At 47.4% G+C, this 19,214-nt stretch overlaps 2 protein-coding genes across 2 annotated transcripts; both read left to right on the top strand.

Annotated features, from left to right (window-relative positions):
* Positions 1 to 236: 236 nt before the first annotated feature.
* On the top strand, positions 237 to 6,852 carry LOC144105243 (uncharacterized). The gene is made up of 2 exons (XM_077638387.1): positions 237 to 584; positions 5,535 to 6,852. The coding sequence occupies exons 1-2, from the start codon at positions 300 to 302 to the stop codon at positions 6,651 to 6,653; spliced, it is 1,404 nt and encodes a 467-aa protein (XP_077494513.1). The 5' UTR covers positions 237 to 299; the 3' UTR covers positions 6,654 to 6,852.
* Positions 6,853 to 12,142: 5,290 nt separating this feature from the next.
* Positions 12,143 to 18,941, top strand: LOC144105242 (TNF receptor-associated factor 6-like). The gene is made up of 2 exons (XM_077638386.1): positions 12,143 to 12,533; positions 17,792 to 18,941. The coding sequence occupies exons 1-2, from the start codon at positions 12,222 to 12,224 to the stop codon at positions 18,908 to 18,910; spliced, it is 1,431 nt and encodes a 476-aa protein (XP_077494512.1). The 5' UTR covers positions 12,143 to 12,221; the 3' UTR covers positions 18,911 to 18,941.
* The last annotated feature ends 273 nt before the right edge of the window (positions 18,942 to 19,214 follow it).

Here is a 19,214-nt window from a genome sequence, read left to right as displayed (position 1 = left end):
CCTTGCCTGCCCGACACGTTTCTAACCTATAAAGTTGTTAAATCAAAGTTTGTTAAACTTCTAAGTTTGCTAAATGAGTTCAATAAACTTCATATTTTTTGCTCCAGCCCGCACCCAAAGCCACCCGCTAAGCCATCCGGCACGAGCCATCGGACAGATTGTTAACGCCGGGCGAGCAGAGACAGCTAGAGATAGTGGCTTTGGCAACCGTTAACAATGGATAAGACAAGGCCGCTTGCTACGAGAGTGAAATGATCCGCTCCTGTATCGTCCAGTGCAGTGGGCGTATTTGGTGAACGATGTCTCCTCCAAGTCAAAAGTATACGCTGGTCGGGTTTTCTCCAGACCTTGACTGGAGGCCTCTGAATTTCATCAAGCCTCTTCCGCCCAACAGGATATGCAGTGCCTGCGGACTGGTGCGAAATATGATTGCGTTGCTACCCTGCATGCACGTGCTGTGCGATTCCTGCTACAAGCAGTGCACGAAAGAAGGCATGCACGTGTGCCCCTTTGACGGTTACGAGTGGGATAACGAGGACGTTGACTGGAAGGACTTCCGTGTCGATGAACTCCTTAAAAGAGAGGTAAGTGAGGACCAAGGAAAGTGGCCTAATATTCAAAGTTTCGTTTATTACTTGTCTGATCCATGGATCCCTACTTGCCGCAGTCTACTCGCAGCCACTGGAAGACTATATCGCCTTCTTTAACTATGGTGGTGCTATTTAAACCTCATTTCTGCGGGCAGTTGTTCAAGAATTCCGCGGCGAAGATCATAGTTGTCTCTGGCAGCCTGATCTGCCCACATCAACGGCGTTTGTGTATGAATCCCGAGTGCGGAAGTGGATGCAGCAGGTAGGCTAGGGACGCTTGTGCTGGAATACGCTCTTTTATTGTGGAATTCAGGCCATTTCACCTCTACGGGTTGTGGGTTTCACGTTGCTTGGACCGTTGAGTTTGAAAGTTGAGAAAGGGCATATCTGTTGGGAATACCAGCAAAGGTGGAAAACGCGTTGTTAAATTATAAATCGCATCATTCCAAAGCAGTTAAAACAGGAATTGTGGTCTCTTTTCTGTTGTCTGCGTTACCAAAACGTTGCATCCATATGGCAACCAACAGCTTCAATGAACAAATTAAAAAAACTCAAGGAAGCTGTATACCCAGATTATGTTATGTTATTGTGCTGTAATAAGATAGCCAAAAAGCTTAGGAATTCAGCTTTGGTGTCTAATCCAAAAAAAGAAAAGGAAAGAAAGAAGTTTGCCACCCTCCCTTATGTACACCGTCTGTCACATAATCTTAAAAATGTTGCGAAAAGGTATTACGTAGGGGTTGTTTTCACTGCACCAAGAAACTTAAAAGGGTTTGTGCTATTTTGACAAAAAAGGCTGCGCAACTAAAATAACCTGGAATCCAGTGCGGTTAAGCACGAAACAAAGATTGTGATATGCGCAGAAGAGGTAGTTCATAAGATCCCAATGTCGTGCAGACAAATGTATATCCGGAAGACTGGGCAATGCGTTATTACACGTTTGAAAGAGCATGCAAATAATTTGGACGCTAACAAATTGACTAATGTCAAGTAAAACTCTAGTTTGGGCGAGTTGGTTCATGTTGAAAGAAAAACTGGTAATGGCGCAAGAAACGGGGACACAGAAGGCACACAAAAGACAGGACTGACGCCAACTCAGACTTGAGTATCTTGCAGACGCGCCTGACGTGCCCCCAAGATGGCTGCAGAACACCGAATAATGACTGAACCTCCAAAGGAACTATTTTCCGTTTCAAGCAGTAGGAGACCACTCGAGACTGGCACGTTGAGACGGCAATCAGGTTGAGACACGTAATGGCAGGTTCGGTGCGGAATCTCGTTGACCATATCCATGACTGCAAATCTTGTTTTCCTTCCTTGCCTATTGTGATATCCTGTACAAGCACCCGTCCCGCTTGACACGTGAGATTATGGAAGCCTGCCACATGAGGAAGAAAACAAGGTTGTGCATTAGTATGCCATCTATTTTATTACATGATAGTGAGGTTGCGTGTCTTGATGCCATGTAGCAACAGAGGTTCTTGTTTGTCTACTTGTCGATAGGTTGGCCACCTCTTCCATATATTTTGTTGCTGTTTTCGAACAAACTTTCAGTTCAAAGTAAAAAACAGCTTTCGTCCTTTGTTTCTCGTGCTCCGGTCATCGTCTTTGCGCTGTTTGCCTTTCAATATGTGCATGCCACCAACTCGCCCGATTGGCTGCTGTGTTGAACCAAGAGTTAAAGAAAATCGCGAGACCTATACCAGGTTGAAACCAACGATATATTGCTTGCCGTAATGTGGCTCCTCAGAGTATTTTTCAGATTCCACTATGTTGGTTAATAAAGATGAATTTTTTCAAGGTTTTGAATATTTAATATTCGTTTTAAGCTCAGGTGCGTTTCGCCAAAGTGTGTGTGTGTGTGTGTGTGTGTGTGTGTGTGTGTGTGTGTGTGTGTGTGTGTGTGTGTGTGTGTGTGTGTGTGTGTGTGTGTGTGTGTGTGTGTGTGTGTGTGTGTGTGTGTGTGTGTGTGTGTGTGTGTGTGTGTGTGTGTGTGTGTGTGTGTGTGTGTGTGTGTGTGTGTGTGTGTGTGTGTGTGTGTGTGTGTGTGCGTGTGCGTGTGCGTGTGTGTGTGTGTGTGTGTGTGCGTGTGTGTGTGCGTGTGCGTGTGCGTGTGCGCGTGTGTGTGCGCGTGCGCGTGTGCGTGTGTGTGTGTGTGTGTGTGTGTGTGTGTGTGTGTGTGTGTGTGTGTGTGTGTGTGTGTGTGTGTGTGTGTGTGTGTGTGTGTGTGTGTGTGTGTGTGTGTGTGTGTGTGTGCGCGCGTGCGCGTGTGTGTGCGCGTGTGTGTTGGGGGGGGGGGGGGGGTGCGCGCCTCCTGCACTGTACTTTCTTCACGTTTAAAGGAAGCCCGCGAAATATAAAAAATAACCACGTGACTACGCCCGCGCGATTGTAGCGCTCCCAACAATGTTTTTAACGTATAAAACGTGCGCTCTGACCGTCCCCATTTAAACGGCCGCCGCTGAGTTCGACGGGTTGCGCAGTAATACAAATAAAGTAAACGCAGCCTGCCTTGAAACACGCCACTTCCCTGCTTCCCAAGCCGCCGCGGTGACTCACTGGTGGTGGTGCTCGGATATAAGACGCGGGTTTGATCCCGGCCGCAGTGGTCGCAATTAGATGGAGGTGAAATGCCAGAGGTTCGTCTACTGTGCGATGTTAGGTCACGTTAAGGAATCCCAGGTGGTCGAAATGGCCAGGAACATTGAAGTACGGTGTCCCTCATAGCCTGAGTCACACTGGGACGTTAAACCCCATAAAACCAAACCGATCACAGCTTTCTATTTTATTTGGGAAACACTGGCATGACATGAGTAGTTCGACATTATAAATCTCGCAGATCGGTTTTGAATTGATTCAAGTAAAAAAAATGAGAGAGTTAGTGTACGTATCCCGCACTGAGGCAGCGTACACAAGCTTCGAGCGCACTAGAGTTTTATACAGCAGCAGTTTTAGAGGGACAAGGGCCAAGGAAAAGTTGCGATGGATGAGACCAAGAATGCGGTTAACCTCATTAGTGATATACTTAAAGTGCGCCTTCCAGGGCAGATCATCTGTTATTGGAACACGAAGGTTCTTATACTTGTTAACTTGGCTGAATGAGGTGTCATTAAGGGAGTATGAGCACGATGTTTTTTGTTTAGTCATGCGTGTGATCCTCACCACTTTGCATTTGTTGACATTTAGTCCCATAAGCCAGTCATTATACCAAGTTTCAACATTTTTCAGGTCATTTTGAAGAGTACATGCATCACCAAGATTAGTAGCGTCTCTGTATAAAACACAATCGTTAGCGAGAAGCCTTATCTTGAAAATAACTAAAGACCTACTTACTACTTGGAACGACTCATCGATTTTCTGCTGTCCGCCAAAACTGGTAATACTATGCTGAAAAAGCCATATTTTTACCCCAAAAAGCCTAGTTTTTAAAGTAACTCAGTCTTCCCTGTAACACCTGGTATAAGGGCTTAGTATCAAGTGGGTTCATGCTTGAAGATGTAACGAAAACGGCGCGACTGTAAGTGTCGGGCAGCCTCATGCCTTCAGGGACGCTGGCTTGACACCATGTTGGGTGGTAGATAAAGCCCTGGATCGTAATTCGCGGCACTGAGAGCCTTAACAGAGCAGATTCCCGACGCTTGTCTTGACCCCGAGAAGATGGTTTAGTTTATGGGGGTATAACGTCCCAAAGCGACTCATGCTATGAAAGACGCCGTAGTGAAGGGCTCCGGAAATTTCGACCACCTGGGGTTCTTTAACGTGCACCGACATCGCACAGCACACGGGCCTTTAGAATTTCGCCTTCATCGAAATTCGACCGCCGCGGCCGGGATCGAACCCGCGTCTTTCGGGCCAGCAGCCGAGCGCCATAACCACTCAGCCACCGCAGCGGCCCCTGACCCCGAAAAGAGTACTGGTGCACAGAAAATGTAACCATCTTCTTCCATAGAGTACAAAATGTGAAGGAGCGTCTTTATCAGGAGAGTTAAGACTCAGGGCGGTCGTATGTTGACAGCGTCCCAGCGAGGGCATTCTCGGGAGGGATACAGACATGTGCGGCTGAGTTACCCCAGGAAAACGCCTTATGCGTGGTTTTTCAGACATGCCTCTGCTGCTGCTCAGCAGAAGGATATTTTGGACAGTCGGTTTACGATCCGTTTTCGACAAAAAGCAGCCAAAAATGAAACAATGGACGACTGTAGGCCAGAACAGGACCAACGCTGTCCTGGCTACTGCTCAACTGCATTGCTCAAACTTGGGAGCGTTGTAATAAACTATATTCAAGTTCGCACGCCATTTCGGGCAGCCTGCAGGAATCACAGAACACTGGGACCGCACGCTTGGAGTGCATGAATTATAACAGGCGAAATGGAGTTAAGCGAACCTTAAACACAGCGGTATTGAGGAATGATGTATTCTTTTTGAACTATTACAGACGAACTTCATCCATACAAGAGTACATGGTAGTTTGGAGGTTCGTGAAAGTGTTTCGGCAAAGCTTAGCCATTGCAGGAAATTTTCTATCCGTCGCATCGTTTTGAAAACATGAATGTACAAGAACTCGCGCCTTCCAACAAAATTTTCTCCCGGGAATAGAGAAAACAACCAGGGTTTCCAATAGCTCCGACGCTGTAGATTCCTATTCCTTTCCACTCAGGTGTGTACAGGAACAGAACCTTGAAACACGTCCGGTAAAAGTGAAGCATGCAATGTACATGTGCCTGGCTACCTGGAAAAGTAGCAGTCTGCCCTCTTTGGCGTTACGACCAATTCAACAATTTCCAAATATAAGAAACACCCGCTGGTGCCCTAGACATATATACAGCTGTTATACTAAATATCTATCGCGGAGAGAAGTGTCAACGAATGATCCGTGACTTAAGCCAATTCCTTTAAGCACGGATAAAGTGGTTCTTATACATCTTCCTTGATTTATCTTTCCAGGTTAAGTGCTGGAATGAAAAAAGTGGCTGCCAGTACGTGGCGTCTGCGTCGGAGATCGTGCAGCATTTCCAGCGCAAGTGTGAGCACCACTGCGTTTCCTGTCCCAAGTGCTCCGCCACGGTTCCTTGCTCCGGCGTTATTGGACACCTGAAATCAGGCCTTTGCGATCCTGCAGCATCCATCGCTTCCAAAACTGAAAAACTGTTCGAGAACAGCAGCGAGGCTGCGTTAGCTACCCCATTCGAAGGTGCGGTCGAAAAGCATGCCGGTGAAATTCGGGAATTTCTGTGGCGAATAGAAGGCGATATTAGCGCGCATGGTGACAAACTCAACGAAATCTCTCAGGCCATAAACACACTGAAGGAAACTCAAAGAGCGGAGGTGTCCGTTGGACAAGTAGGCCAACTTCAAGACTGCCTGACACAAATCTTGTGTCACACCATCGCCTCTAACGAGAAACTGGAAGTGTTTACCAGAAGGATCGACACGCTTAATCTTCCTGGAAGAATCGGCTGCCTTGAGAAAACCATGAGGGATGGATTCTCTAATGCGGCTATCCAAACTGGAGATAACATTTCACAGGTCGCAACTGCCGTCCAAGGAGTGAAAGCCGAGGTGAATCAAGCCAATAAGGCTGCACTGGATCACATCAAAAGCATTCTGCAGCATGCAAAGCTGAACGTGGGAGTCTGCTTGTTCTTTGTAAAAAATGTCAAAGAACTTAAACGAACTGCAATGGACGAAGGCGTTGCAACGTTTGAGAGCGAGCAGGTGTATCTGCGCGGCTACTGCATATCACCGGGAGTCCAGGTCGAATGGCAGGACGAATCGCTGAAGCTGTTTGCCAGGCTCCGACTGCACAAGGGCGACATGGACGACCTTCTTCCCTGGCCATTCGAGCACGACATCAATCTAAGCGTCATGCATCCCAAAGATGAGGAGGATCGTGTGCTTGAGGTGAAGACATGGCGCTCTGCTAAATCCTTCCAAAAGCCAACAAGGCAGTCAAGGGATTCGTCTGTTTGCATTCGAGGCGACTCGCTTAACCTCAACCGCCTTATCAGAGAAGGTTACGTGGCGGATGACCAGCTTCGCGTAAAACTGGAGCTGTGTGAATGAGTATTCAGAATATATAAGCACAGGTATTACATTGATAAAAACTCCTTCTCAGCAGCTACCATCGGTAATGCCGTCGCTTTCGCTACGACTTTCTTCTCAACCTCTTGCTGCCAAAGTGTTTTCTTCCGCGCGTTTCTAACTATGTATACTGTGTAGTTGGCTGTGGTACTTGAAATAAATGCATTCGTTTCAACGAAAACGTATTTTTCTTCCTGTGTCTTATAGCGCAAAGATAGTTGGGCGAGTGCAGGTGTTCCACCCAAGTAAACGAGACACCGAAATGGCCTGAACACACGCCTCGTGTTCACAAAATGCCAGTGAAGTGCCCTAGACTTCGCACAGAGCGGTTTTTAAGCAGTAACGTGTTATTATACCAAAAAAATACGAAGCTTAGGACAGCATAATGGCCTCTGTGGACCCACTTGGACGCTTTTTGATGGTTTATTGTTGGAGAAACAAATAAAGGGAAGAAAAGCGCGTAAAAACGCGCGCTTCGGTATTTCAGGTCACACATGAGGTGCACAGTATAGGAGCCGGTTTCTACACTCATCAAGAAAAATGAAACAGCTCTTGACATAATTGCGGTTGGGGTCGTGTTGGAAATCTGGGGGAAAATCACCCTGTAGCCAGAAGAAACTTAACCATGAGCGACATCTGTGGTAATTAGGTCAGATTTACATATATAACCTCATTTATAACGATGACAAGACGCATATTTCAAGCCTTGTCACGCATTTAATGTGACCCATTTAATCAGCTTACTGTCCGTTGCCTATAGGGTGTTTAATAAGGTAATCGATAATACAGTCGGGACGACTGTTAGACTTCAGTCAACCAATAAAGACGGGTGTCATGCAGGGACACACTATCTCACCAATGCTATTTACCGCTTGTTTACAGGAGGTATTCAGAGACCTGGGTTTGGAAGAGCTGGAGATAAAAGTTGACGCAAAATACGTTACAAACCTGTGATTCGCCGATGACATTGCCTTGCTGAGTCACTCTAAGGATGGATTGCAAAGGCACTCTGGAGATAAATGACCTAGGCAGGCAGAGCAGAGCGGTGGGTTTGAAACTTGGTATGCAGAAACCTGAACTAATATTAAACAGTCCCTGAAGGGAAGAGCAGTTTACCATTATTAACGAGGAGCTAGAAGCGCTAAGGAATATGTCTACTTACGGCAGGTAGTGGCAGAAGAAACTGATCATGAGAAGGAAATAACCAGAAGAACAAGAACAGGGTGGAGCGCGTACGGCATGTTCTCTCAGATCATGAATGATAGGTTGCCAATATCTCTCAGAACAAAAGTATGTAATAGCTGTATTTTGCCGGTACTCAACTGTGGGGCAGAAACATGGAAGGCTAAGGAAAAGGCTTAAACTTAAAGTGGACAAAGCAACGCGCTATAGAAAGGAAGATGACAGGTGTAACATTAAGGGACATCAAGATGGCAGAATGGGCAAGGGAGCAAGCGCGGGTTGATGACATCCTAGTCGAATTCAAGAGGAAGAAATGGGCTTGGGCAAGGCATGCAATGCGGAGACAAGATAACCGATGGTCGGTACGGGTAACTGACCGCATGGATACCTAGAGAAGAGAAACGTAGCAGGGGGCGGCAGAAAGTTACGCGAAAGGCTGCGATTAAGTAGTATGTGGGGATTAGGTGGCCGGAGCTAACACAGGACAGGGTTAATTGAAGAGATATATACGGGTGAGGCCTTTTTCCTGCAGTTGGCGTAGTCAGGTTGATGATGATGATGCCATAGCTACAGCGCCACTCACCAGACACAGAGGAATGACGCAACACTGCGCTGTGGTAAAAGCGTTGTGTTCTGTTCTTCCTTCTGTCTCAACAGTCGCACTGAATTTGATAATGATGATTATGAATTTTTATGGCTTAATGACATCTATGGCAAAAGAGCGCCATGGTAGAATGTATTTCGACTACTCAAGACGGGGTCAAAGACCCATTTTCCAAGAATTCCGCCCTAGATAAGCCGAGCACGACGCCAGGGGAAAGCTTGTACCCATTGTATCACCGGTGGGTACCCGGCGGCATTGGGGATCGAACCCCGCACCTCCCACATGCGAGACGGATGCTCGACGACTTCGCCGCCACTGTACCATAACTCAAGTTGCCCATAACTGAAGTTATGGCACAAAGGCGAGTAGAATTTGAGACTTTGTTCCCGAAACCTCCTGCATGGAATGAGATTTTTTTGGGTGAGTAGTCGCCTCTAACGTGCCCTTTCCCCTTGGGGTTTCCTCTATCATGCCTGCACGATAGCACTGTTGTCCGTTCAGCCATGGACGAACATGACGATGGGAGCAATGATGAGGTAGCGACCGTGTTCAAGCGTAATGCTGCTTTCGAAGCTCAGAAACGCTGCATTGGAGCAAAGCGGCGCGCGCACGACGAATGGTGGTACTAAGGTCAGTTTGTTTCTTGTGGCTGCCCTGACGTGGGCGTCAGACAAGCAACATGCTGCACCTATATACTGCCGAATGCAGACAAGAATCCGGTGATACGTACAGTTGAATGGAAAAGAAAAAACTTTTTAAATGAAAGTTGCTCAGCCCAGGCCGACGATTCAGACGCATCATCGAACGACACGTATTGAGAGTAACCCGTTATCTTCCTCAACATATCTGCTATCCCATTGTTACCAAGTGCCTGCCCATCTAAAAGATTATTCCACAATAAACCACAATTTATAAGGCCACTTATAATGCGCTTTGAAGATAAATGCCAAGAGTTAGCAGTACTAGATGCCCTACCGAATATTGCACAAAGATATGAATATTTGCCACCATGGCACAGCCTCCCTTCGGTATGTGACTTCACACTGACACACGTAAAGAGGAAACGCCACACGATCAAATGCTATAAGAATTCTTTGCACTACAAGAAAAATATGACACCTACACTGAATTTTACACTGATGGCTCAAAAACAGAGTCATGTTGGAAGTGCAGTAATTCAAGGAAAGAATGAAAAAATGATACGCCTGCCACAGTACGCATCGGTTTTTAGTGCGGAGTGTAATGCCATATTTGTAGCCGTAGAATAAATAGTAAAACAAAACATAAAAAATAGCATCGTTTACACCGATTCACTGTGTGTGGTCAAAGCATTGTACTGTAGAAGTGTTGCTGAACCCATAATACATCATACATAGTTTAAATCAGAAAACAAAAACATTATATTATGATGGGTCCCTAGCCATGTTGGAACTTTGGGTAATGAGAGAGCCGATGCTTGCGCAGCACAAGCTCGAATTGGTCAAATAAAACAAGTTAGCATGCCACAAAGAGATTTTTTGAAATTACTGCACAATAAACTCAGAAGTGGCAGGTTCCACGGCAAGAACAGGAAGACAACAAACTGCATTCTATAAAGCCCGTTCTAGGAGAATGGAAATCATGTAGACATCAGGAACGTTTTACAGAAGTTATGTCGTCTACGCATTGGACACACACACCTTGCGCACAACTTCTTACTCACAAAACAAGACAAACATCTCTGCGAAATGTGTGGCGATGAACTCGTAGTAAACCACAATTTAACCTCATGTACAAAATTTGAACAACTAAGGGAAAAATATTATACAGCTTTCTACAAGGAATACATCACCTTACACCCCATGTTGCTTTTAGGTGATCGAGCACTGGTTGATTTTTGAAGTATTTTTAAGTTTCTCAGAGAAGCCAATCATTTTAAATAAACTCTAGGTATAAAAAGCGTCACTTTTAATAAAAACGCTGTAACCTTGCGCTTGGCGCATCGTAGATCGAGTTGCTTTTGCGCCGTTAAAATCAATAACTAACTAATCACGAAAACGCATATGTTCTCATCATCAGTCAGGGAATATATTACTCGCAGTAATCGCCATAGCGCAAACGATAACGTGACTAAGCACGCCTGCAGTGTCTGTTTATACGTTGAATAAAAATCTGCTTTGCGTTTCGTTATTTCTCCCCGCCGCGGTGGCTCAGTGGTTACGGCGCTCGACTACTGATCCGGAGTTCCCGGGTTCGAACCCGACCGCGGCGGCTGCGTTTTTATTGAGGAAAAACGCTAAGGCGCCCGTGTGCTGTGCGATGTCAGTGCACGTTAAAGATCCCCAGGTGGTCGAAATTATTCCGGAGCCCTCCACTACAGCACTTATTCTTCCTTTCTTTCACTCCCTCCTTTATCCCTTCCCTTACGGCGCGGTTGAGGTGTCCAAAGATATATGAGACAGATACTGCGCCATTTCCTTTCCCCCAAAAAACCAATTATTATTATTATTCGTTATTTTTTTCAGCGCCACATAAAATTGAGGCACTGCTTACATATAATAATGAAAAATATTTCACGGCGTAGCTCAGTGTCCCTGCGGAAGACGCCATGACAAACGCACGAACATCTCGCCGAATAAAAAATAAGCCGCGCGTGCAGTCGCAGAAGTGTGCATGCTTGGACACAGCAGATCAAGCGTGCGATGGGCGGCTGTCACGCGCCGTGCCTTGAATTTCCCGGCGAACCAAGTACCCGGACATCAACGTCACGTGTCATGACGTCATTTCCCAAAGCGCCGCGGTATGGCTAAGGAGTTCTGCAACTTGATGTCGCGTCGCAAAAAATCGGCTATATAGGGCGCTCGACTACTGATCCGGAGTTCCCGGGTTCGAACCCGACCGCGGCGGCTGCGTTTTTATGGAGGAAAAACGCTAAAGCGCCCGTGTGCTGTGCGATGTCAGTGCACGTTAAAGATCCCCAGGTGGTCGAAATTATTCCGGAGCCCTCCACTACGGCACCTCTTCTTCCTTTATTCTTTCATTCCCTCCTTTATCCCATCCCTTACGGCGCGGTTCAGGTGTCCAACGATATATGAGACAGATACTGCGCCATTTCCTTTCCCCAAAAACCAATTATTATTATTATTATATAGCGACTGCTCCAGACGGTTCGCTAGAGACCTGTTCACGATAGAGTCACTGAAAAATTAGTTCGGAGCTGCCCCAACGTGACGAATCGGCTTAATTAAGCCGGGCGACCCCCGGCGACTCGCCAGAACGCATGCACCTTTCCACAGTCGAGACGAAGGGCCCGCTGGGAGAGGTTCTCTGCACTGGACACGCCAAGTCAGATAAAAAATAAATCACTCGAAGCCATTGCCACTTGCAATTTCATGACGTATGCAAGACAGCTTCAGATGAGTAAAGAATCTGTTCGCTCACCGGCCAGACTTGTGTACGCGAACGCTTAACCGCTCGTGTTGTCTTTAAGTCTGTCGTTGTCAATCTAAGTAGCCCAAGTCTTGCGTATAAACAGTGCAGACGTGTCGAAATGCTGCGAGTCACATTACAGGCGGGCAGACGCGAAAAAACTTGCTGCGGTTCTTGCCATACCCGTGTCATACAGCTCCAGGATAGACGATATCTAGTCCCGCATCTGTTTCCTCTCAGTTTCAGCGAAGCGATAGTAATCTTTACGGCCTTGCGAAAACGAAAAGAGATAGCAGACCAGGGGACGCACATCGAAGAACGAGAACATCGAAGAACCCAACTTAGTTCAGAACTGAATGGCAGCGAGCGTAGGGCGGCGATCAATGGCTACTCCAGGTCCGCGATACACACTCGTCGGTTTTTCAACGGAGCTGGACTGGAGACCCCTGCGTTTTGCGGCGCCAAAAAATCCGTTCTGCGTATGCGTTGCCTGTGGACTGGTACGCCCTGTAACGGCCAGTTTGCCCTGCAAGCACATCCTGTGCGGGTCCTGTTACGAGCAGTCCGCCCAGGGCGATGCACGCGTGTGTCCCCTGGACGGCCAACAGTGTCTGGATAAGGACGTCAGCCTGCAACTGATCCCTATTGACGAGCTGCGGGGAACTGAGGTAAGCACGGAGGAAATTGAAGGAGCGCTGTCTTCAGCACTCGCCGTATAAGGTCTTTTGCAGTGCTCCAGACTTTTTTCACATTTCACAGTAACGCTGGCTGGCAGAAGGCTGCAGCTTTAGCGGAAGCTCTGAAAACCGTAAGGTTTACACCAGCGATTACATAAAACAACGCGTTTTTTTTAATTCAGCCTTATATGACTATGGCAGTATGGAAGTGAACTCCAGTCTGTTCCCCGCGCAGCGGTGGCGATCGAATTTTGATGGCGGCGAAATTCTAGAGGTCCGTGTAGTGTGGAACATCCGAGCACTTGAAAGAGCCTCAGGCGGTCGAAACTTCCGGGGCCCATCACTACGGCGTCCCTCATAGCCTGAGTCACTTTGGGACGGAAAGGACAAGTGTGTGCCTGTCTTTGGCGCTACTAGATTTATTGGACGCAGTAAGCAGAGAATTGACATTATCCTGCATTATGCAACATTATCGCTGCAGGTGATGACTTTTGCTTTAGTTCGACATCGGTTCTACTTCTTGAAAAAGAACACAAGTTCGTAGGTATTATGTAGCCTAATCTGCTTCACATTCTTGAAATCTTTCACCATTTTGACGCGTTGCGGTAAAAAAACTACAAAAAGCAGCGAAAGCATGCGATGCACAATAATAATAATTATTATTATTATTGTGCATCGCATGCTTTCGCTGCTTTTGTAGTTTTTTTCTTTTCTAAGCTGTTTCAATGTTACGGGTTTATCGTGTTTTGCCTGCTTTTATGTTTATGACACATGCGGAAACGATGCGCGCATTCCCACCGAGAGATTGGGCGTTTTTCCGTTTACTTAAGTTGCAAAGTATGCACATTTTTAGCACAGACACGACAGGACACAAAGACACACACGGCCGCCCGTGTGTGTCTGTTTCTTTCTGTGGCCTGTCGTGTTTCCGCTAAAGATATGCATACTTTGTCAGAAAACCAACTAGCTCTAACATCTAACTCTCTTAAAGTATACTTACGTTGTTAGTGCGCTCTTGTCGGCGTCGTTCCTTCCAAGCGTCCTGGTGTTTTTGTGCGATGTTCGACGATGGAAAAAAAAGCGTTAAACCCACATAAACCAAACAGTAAACCATCCATTCTGTAATCAAAGGTGGCACTGCAATTGTTCCATTTGGTGACTCAAAACTGCTTTTGTCAGCCGCTGGGATCGCTGCAAACGCGAGAACACATTCTGCGCGATTAGACACCCGCGTTTGGCTGACAGCATTCATTGCCTAGCTTCTCTCGGCGTAGCCCAGATAGCTGACGCACGGCACGTGCGCCTTCGACAGAGCGCGGAGGCTCACGTCAATAAGCGCCTGAAGGTGGCGCGGAAAAGTACTAAGAGTAGTACCCAAAACTGCTTGCTCTTCTCGCTAGGCAGTGTGTTATGGCGCTGCAATCGGCGCCGCAAACTTCAGCGCAAGTTCCCCAAAACAGGCGTTGTAAGGAGGGCGTCTGTCTTGGACCAATGTCGGTGGTATCACGCCGTGAAAAGGCAGGCGAATGGGGCACAGATATTTGCGTGGTGCGCGCACTGCGAATACATGATTCTTAATTAGTATGTATTATGAAGGGATTTCGGGAACGCCCTGTGCGCCACTGAATGCGCAGTAATGTCAGCTGTACGAGTAAATGGGATGGTATTGCAGTTACAACGACAATACACAGACGATGAGGCGATTAAAAACACAGGAATGCGCTACAGTCTCAAACTTTTTTATTCGATGTTTATCAGTGTGGAAAACCAGAGGGAGGCTGCGCATGCTGAATGTGAGGAGCACACAGGCACATGTATTACAGAATGGCCTAAGTAGACTCACCCGTATAGAATGAAAGGTATGTGCTACTTGCGAAATCGGAGCTTTTTTGTTGTTAAAAAACGCGTTATAAACAGCTACGTTTTGGCTTTTACCTAACATCTTCACTTAGCTAGTTCCTCATTCCGCTTCTACAGAAAGAATAGTTCTTGGTTTATAGTTGATTGGGTTTAACGTCCCAAAGTGACTCAGGCTACGAGGGTCACCGTAGTGGAGGGCCCCGGACAATTTCGACCACCTGGGGCTCTTTATCATGCACTGACATCGCACAGAACACGGGCCTCTAGAATTTCGCCTCCATCGAAATTGTGATTAGAATGCTTCGAGATAAAGAAATCCTGTGAATAACTTCAGCACTGAGCAGTGTGGTGAAGGGTCCTATAAGCACGTTAATCATTGAGCGATTTGCTCGGAATTTGATACGAACACCGATGACCGTGCATTTTTCGCCTTTGATGTATTTTCAGGATAGTTAAGTTTGTGTATTATTTCTATGCGCCCTCTAAAAAGAAACAATACATTTCCGGGCTTTGGTGTATATAGATGCTCTACAGCATTAGCTTCGAGATTTACTTTGGAGACGCACATATCGAAGATATTTCTTCCCAAACGAGCCGCCGCGGTGGCTGAGTGATCATGGCGCTCGGCTGTTGGCCCGAAAGACGCGGGTTCGATCTCGGCCGCGGCGGTTGAATTTCGATGGAGGCGAAATTCTAGAGGCCCGTGTACTGTGCGACGTCAGCGCACGTTAAAGAACCCCAGGTGGTCGAAATTCCCGGAGCCCTTCACTACGGCGTCTCTGATAGCCTCAGTCGCTTTGGGACGTTAAACCCCCCATAAACCAATCTTCCCAAACTATTATTATTAAACTATACTGCGGGTGATACGTTTTGACAGTCGCACTCTTTGAATCGGTTTCGGCCATGTGTTTGGCGTTGCGGTTATCCGCTCTTTTGAGGCTCAAGGCCGGCCGGGTTACATGCGATGATCTTTTGAACAAAGTTTGCACGGCAGAAAGCGCCGCACGACGCCCAGCGTTCGCTGGGTGGAGATGCAAAAGAGTTGGAAAATCGGCCGGCTCCGCCACGCGTTTCTCGACGCGAAAGAAAATGTGATCAACAAGTGGCAAATATCGCTGAACGAGGAGGTCTATGAGAGCAGCGACGCTAATTCTTGTATTGAAATTGACAATTTTTCATTTCGATGCCGTCGTACCAACAGCAGCATTCATGCACAGGTCTCTAAGCTGCAGTTGAGTGCAAGTCACGCACACTGGAACGCATCCTCAGTCGCGGATATCAGCAGCGCGTTTTTCTTCGATGCCTTTCGCCCCAGGGAGAGAGAGAAATAAACTTTTATTATGTAAAAGGAGACCGGAGCGGACTGTAGGTGGGGTCCTCTACACCAGGAGGCGCATCGGCACCAAAACCACTCCTCCGGCAGCTTCCGCCGACGGTTTAGCAATCGCGACAAAACAGCTATCTTCACACGAAATGAAGTAGTGTTCTCTAAGAAAGTCGATTTTCGTGCTTGATGAAGAGTTCATTTTTATAATGGTCACATTTACGTGTAGAAATCAGTCCATAGCTCGTCGGCCATGGTGGCGGCAGCCGGCGCAAGCAGTCAAACCGGAAGAGCGGGCGCTTTCCGTGCTCCTATTGGCTCGCGCCAGCCGCCGCTTCCGGTCTTATCGTACGCCACGTGTCAAATATCGCGAAGGTTCACATCACTGGCGTTGGGCGTATTTTTTGACGCCGAACGATTTTTCCAGCCCGACCGCCGTAAAATCACTCAATGTATCCCGGCCTTTAGACACGAATCCGGGTAGCTTGTGGCGCGCAGCGCTGCCGTTACCTAGTGTTCCTGTATATGCTCCGTTACCGAGGGGTCTTGCACAGCTGTGTTGTGGCATAGTCAACTCTCCACTTCAGAAACGCTTGCTGGAAGCAGAATCGCCCATGCTCACCCGCACATGTCACCGCTCTACGGCAGGACAAGAATTGGGTAAAATTTTATTTCCACATTTTCGTGCTTTGTGAAGTTATTTCATACAGACACATCTTTGGGTTAGACATCTCACAGCGGTTGGTGTTAGAGCAACGATTCAACGAAAAGTGGCGGCAGGACTCTCATAGCGTAATATCAGAGGAAAGGACCGGTTGCACTCGAGACTGGTTGTTTTTAGCCCCGTGAATTGGAGAGTAGCAGCACATGAACTGAAGGTCACTATGCTAGCCTCGGTTTCTCTTCTTCGGCGGCAGCGCAGAAAGTAATGCACTGAATCTGGTTTGCGAGGATATTCAAGACAGGACAGGCTGCAGATTCGCTTCTTAGCTGTACCTAAAATTGTTCGCAAAACTGGTTGCTTTCTTTGTAATTATTTCCATTCAATTTTGTTTCCATGGCACCTTGAACGTTTATTTTCATTTAATTCGGTAGATGTGCATCCTCTTACATCCTCCTTACACATTTGAATCCCTACAATCCTTATTACCAAAGTCTGGTGGATCCCGCCTTGTTCGCATATGCGCCATTTCAGAAGAGGCCAACAACTACATGGAGATCTGCAATAAATTCGAGATTGGGAAATGTGGCTCTGGCTAGCTACTTCTCCCGGTAACTGCTGCTTTTAGGAGCGTTGCAACCGGCGCGAGAATCCCATGAGCCACGCCCACTCAAGGCAAGCTCAGCGGGCAGTACAAGGACGGGCAACAATGTGCGGGATGCTCTAAGACCAGGAGGCGCAGTGCCGAATCGGCACCAAAACCACTCCTCTAGAGCACATTCCAAAACCACATTTGTGCGCACTGCCATTGCTGTCATCGGCGGCTCATGTACAAGTGCCCACAAGTTTTCGGAACGCCAAAATCACAAAAATCGTTAACTTCCTCGCTGACTGAAGCGCATCCAGGCATTGAGGGGTGTATTGTGCAGGCAGCGCTGGAAATTACAAAGCACACCTTTCAGATCATGGCTGCATGCCTAGGCTGCCCAGTAATTAGGCGTTGTAATTTACGTGTACCGAAGACTTTTGTGGGCACCTGTACGAAACTTTTCTCAATCCGTCCCTAATGTTTCGCGGCAGAAGAGGGCGAAATGGGGAACATGTCTCGGCGCCTTCATGTTAGCTCCGGAATACATTTAATTAACTACGCTGAATGTGCTGAAAATCGCTTCTGTAGTCCAGCTGTTATGTAAACTGTGGTGTCCGTCCACGTCAGCTGTGACCCATTAACCATCCCGGTTGTGCATGCTTTTGCGGAATACGCCTGTCTCAAAGCCGGTTGTGCTGTTTCTACTGACAGAAGAGATCCGAAGTACAAGCCATAAGTGGAAAGCGTCTAAATCTTTTTTTCTGCATATACCCTTAATCTTTTGCTGTATCGTTTTCCCTTCTTTTCCTTGACAGGTTAGATGCTGGAATGAGCAGGCTGGCTGCGAAGCCGTGATGGCTGCTTCTCACCTCAGTGAACATTTCCACACCGAGTGTCGCCACCACTCAACCTCGTGTCCAATGTGTTCAGCGCCTGTTCTCTGCACAGACGTGCACGCACATCTGAGATCGGAATGCAGCAACGCAGTCCTGTCCTCGTCGCCTTCGGGCCAACGGGAGCCGGACAACAAGATCGAGAATGTGACGTTAACATCCATCACAGAATTGCTCGACCAACGCACGGCGCTCATAATATCTGGCCTGGAGCGCATTATTGACGACCATAGGATCCAGAACCAGAAACTCAGCGAAGTCCACAGCAGCATTGAAGCACTGAGGGATGCAGAGAGGGAAGAGTTCGCCCAAACCTCACGGCACAGCCGCAACTATTCCGCACGAAATGCAGCTGACCACGCCTGTGCTGCTCAGCGTGATGTGGCGCAGTCCATAAGTGAGCCCAGTGGTTCCGTCAGGGTCCTTTGCAGGAGACTAAGCAAACTAGAAGCAGCGCTCGGCAGAAGAATGAAAACTGGTTCGGCTAGGATTCGTGGCGACGTCGCAAGGAACGCTACGAGAATCGACACCATGCGATCTGAACTGCTAAAGGCAAACCGAGAAGCACTGTACTACATCGCATGTGTGATCGCTCAAACGTCGATTAACCGGGCTCTTTATCGATTCACCGTCAATGAAATCGGCCAACTACAGGCCAAGGTGACCATGAACGGCTCGGCCTTATTCCTGAGTCGCCGCATTTACCTTCGCGGCTACCTCATGTCGCCCGGTGTTCACCTCGTGAAACAGATGGGCAGTGCGTCGCTCCAGGCCTCGATTCTCTTGCACATGGGCGAAAACGATGATTATCTTGAGTGGCCCCTGCGTATGGCCGTCAAGTTCAGTGCCGTGCACCCAGACTCGGGTGCAGAGTGGGTGGATAGCTTTATGCTCCCCGAGTGCGGGGTTGTTTTTGGACACAGGGCACCGCAGAATGAACCCGGGTTTAGCAAATCAGCGCCATCGTTTCTCTTGAGTGAGCTTCAGCGTGATGGCTTCGTGAAAGACGACCGTCTTCTGCTCAAGTATGAGCTGATCTGACTGAAAAATCTTAGCTAAGTGCTGCCGTTTTTTTTTTTTTGCATGTTTGGCCAAGCTTAAGCGTTTCTGCAGTGAAAGAAAAAGTTGTATTTTGCATGTACTTATGTATCAGCTGAAGGTATTTGTTCAATTGACTCTCCTTAAACAAAGTTTTATTAATATTTGGACATTCATATTTTGAACGCCTTTGTAAAGGTAGTATTAACACAGTGGACTATGTTATCTAAATCGCGCGTGCAAATCCTGCTTTATTATTCCATTTCACTACATAAAATTTCATCCTTGTTAAGGTACTCCAGCACTG

Source organism: Amblyomma americanum, chromosome 9 (genome assembly GCF_052857255.1).
Source record: "Amblyomma americanum isolate KBUSLIRL-KWMA chromosome 9, ASM5285725v1, whole genome shotgun sequence".
In the NCBI taxonomy this organism is placed as follows: Eukaryota; Metazoa; Arthropoda; class Arachnida; order Ixodida; family Ixodidae; genus Amblyomma; species Amblyomma americanum.
This window is presented reverse-complemented; position numbering and strand designations above follow the sequence as displayed.

Excerpts from the sequence above, each read along its gene's own strand:
- LOC144105243 (XM_077638387.1), top strand. The coding sequence starts at position 300 with ATGTCTCCTCCAAGTCAAAAGTATACGCTGGTCGGGTTTTCTCCAGAC. Across the intron at positions 585-5,534 it reads ATGAACTCCTTAAAAGAGAG|GTTAAGTGCTGGAATGAAAA; the intron begins GTAAGTGAGGAC and ends TTATCTTTCCAG.
- LOC144105242 (XM_077638386.1), top strand. The coding sequence starts at position 12,222 with ATGGCAGCGAGCGTAGGGCGGCGATCAATGGCTACTCCAGGTCCGCGA. Across the intron at positions 12,534-17,791 it reads ACGAGCTGCGGGGAACTGAG|GTTAGATGCTGGAATGAGCA; the intron begins GTAAGCACGGAG and ends TTTCCTTGACAG.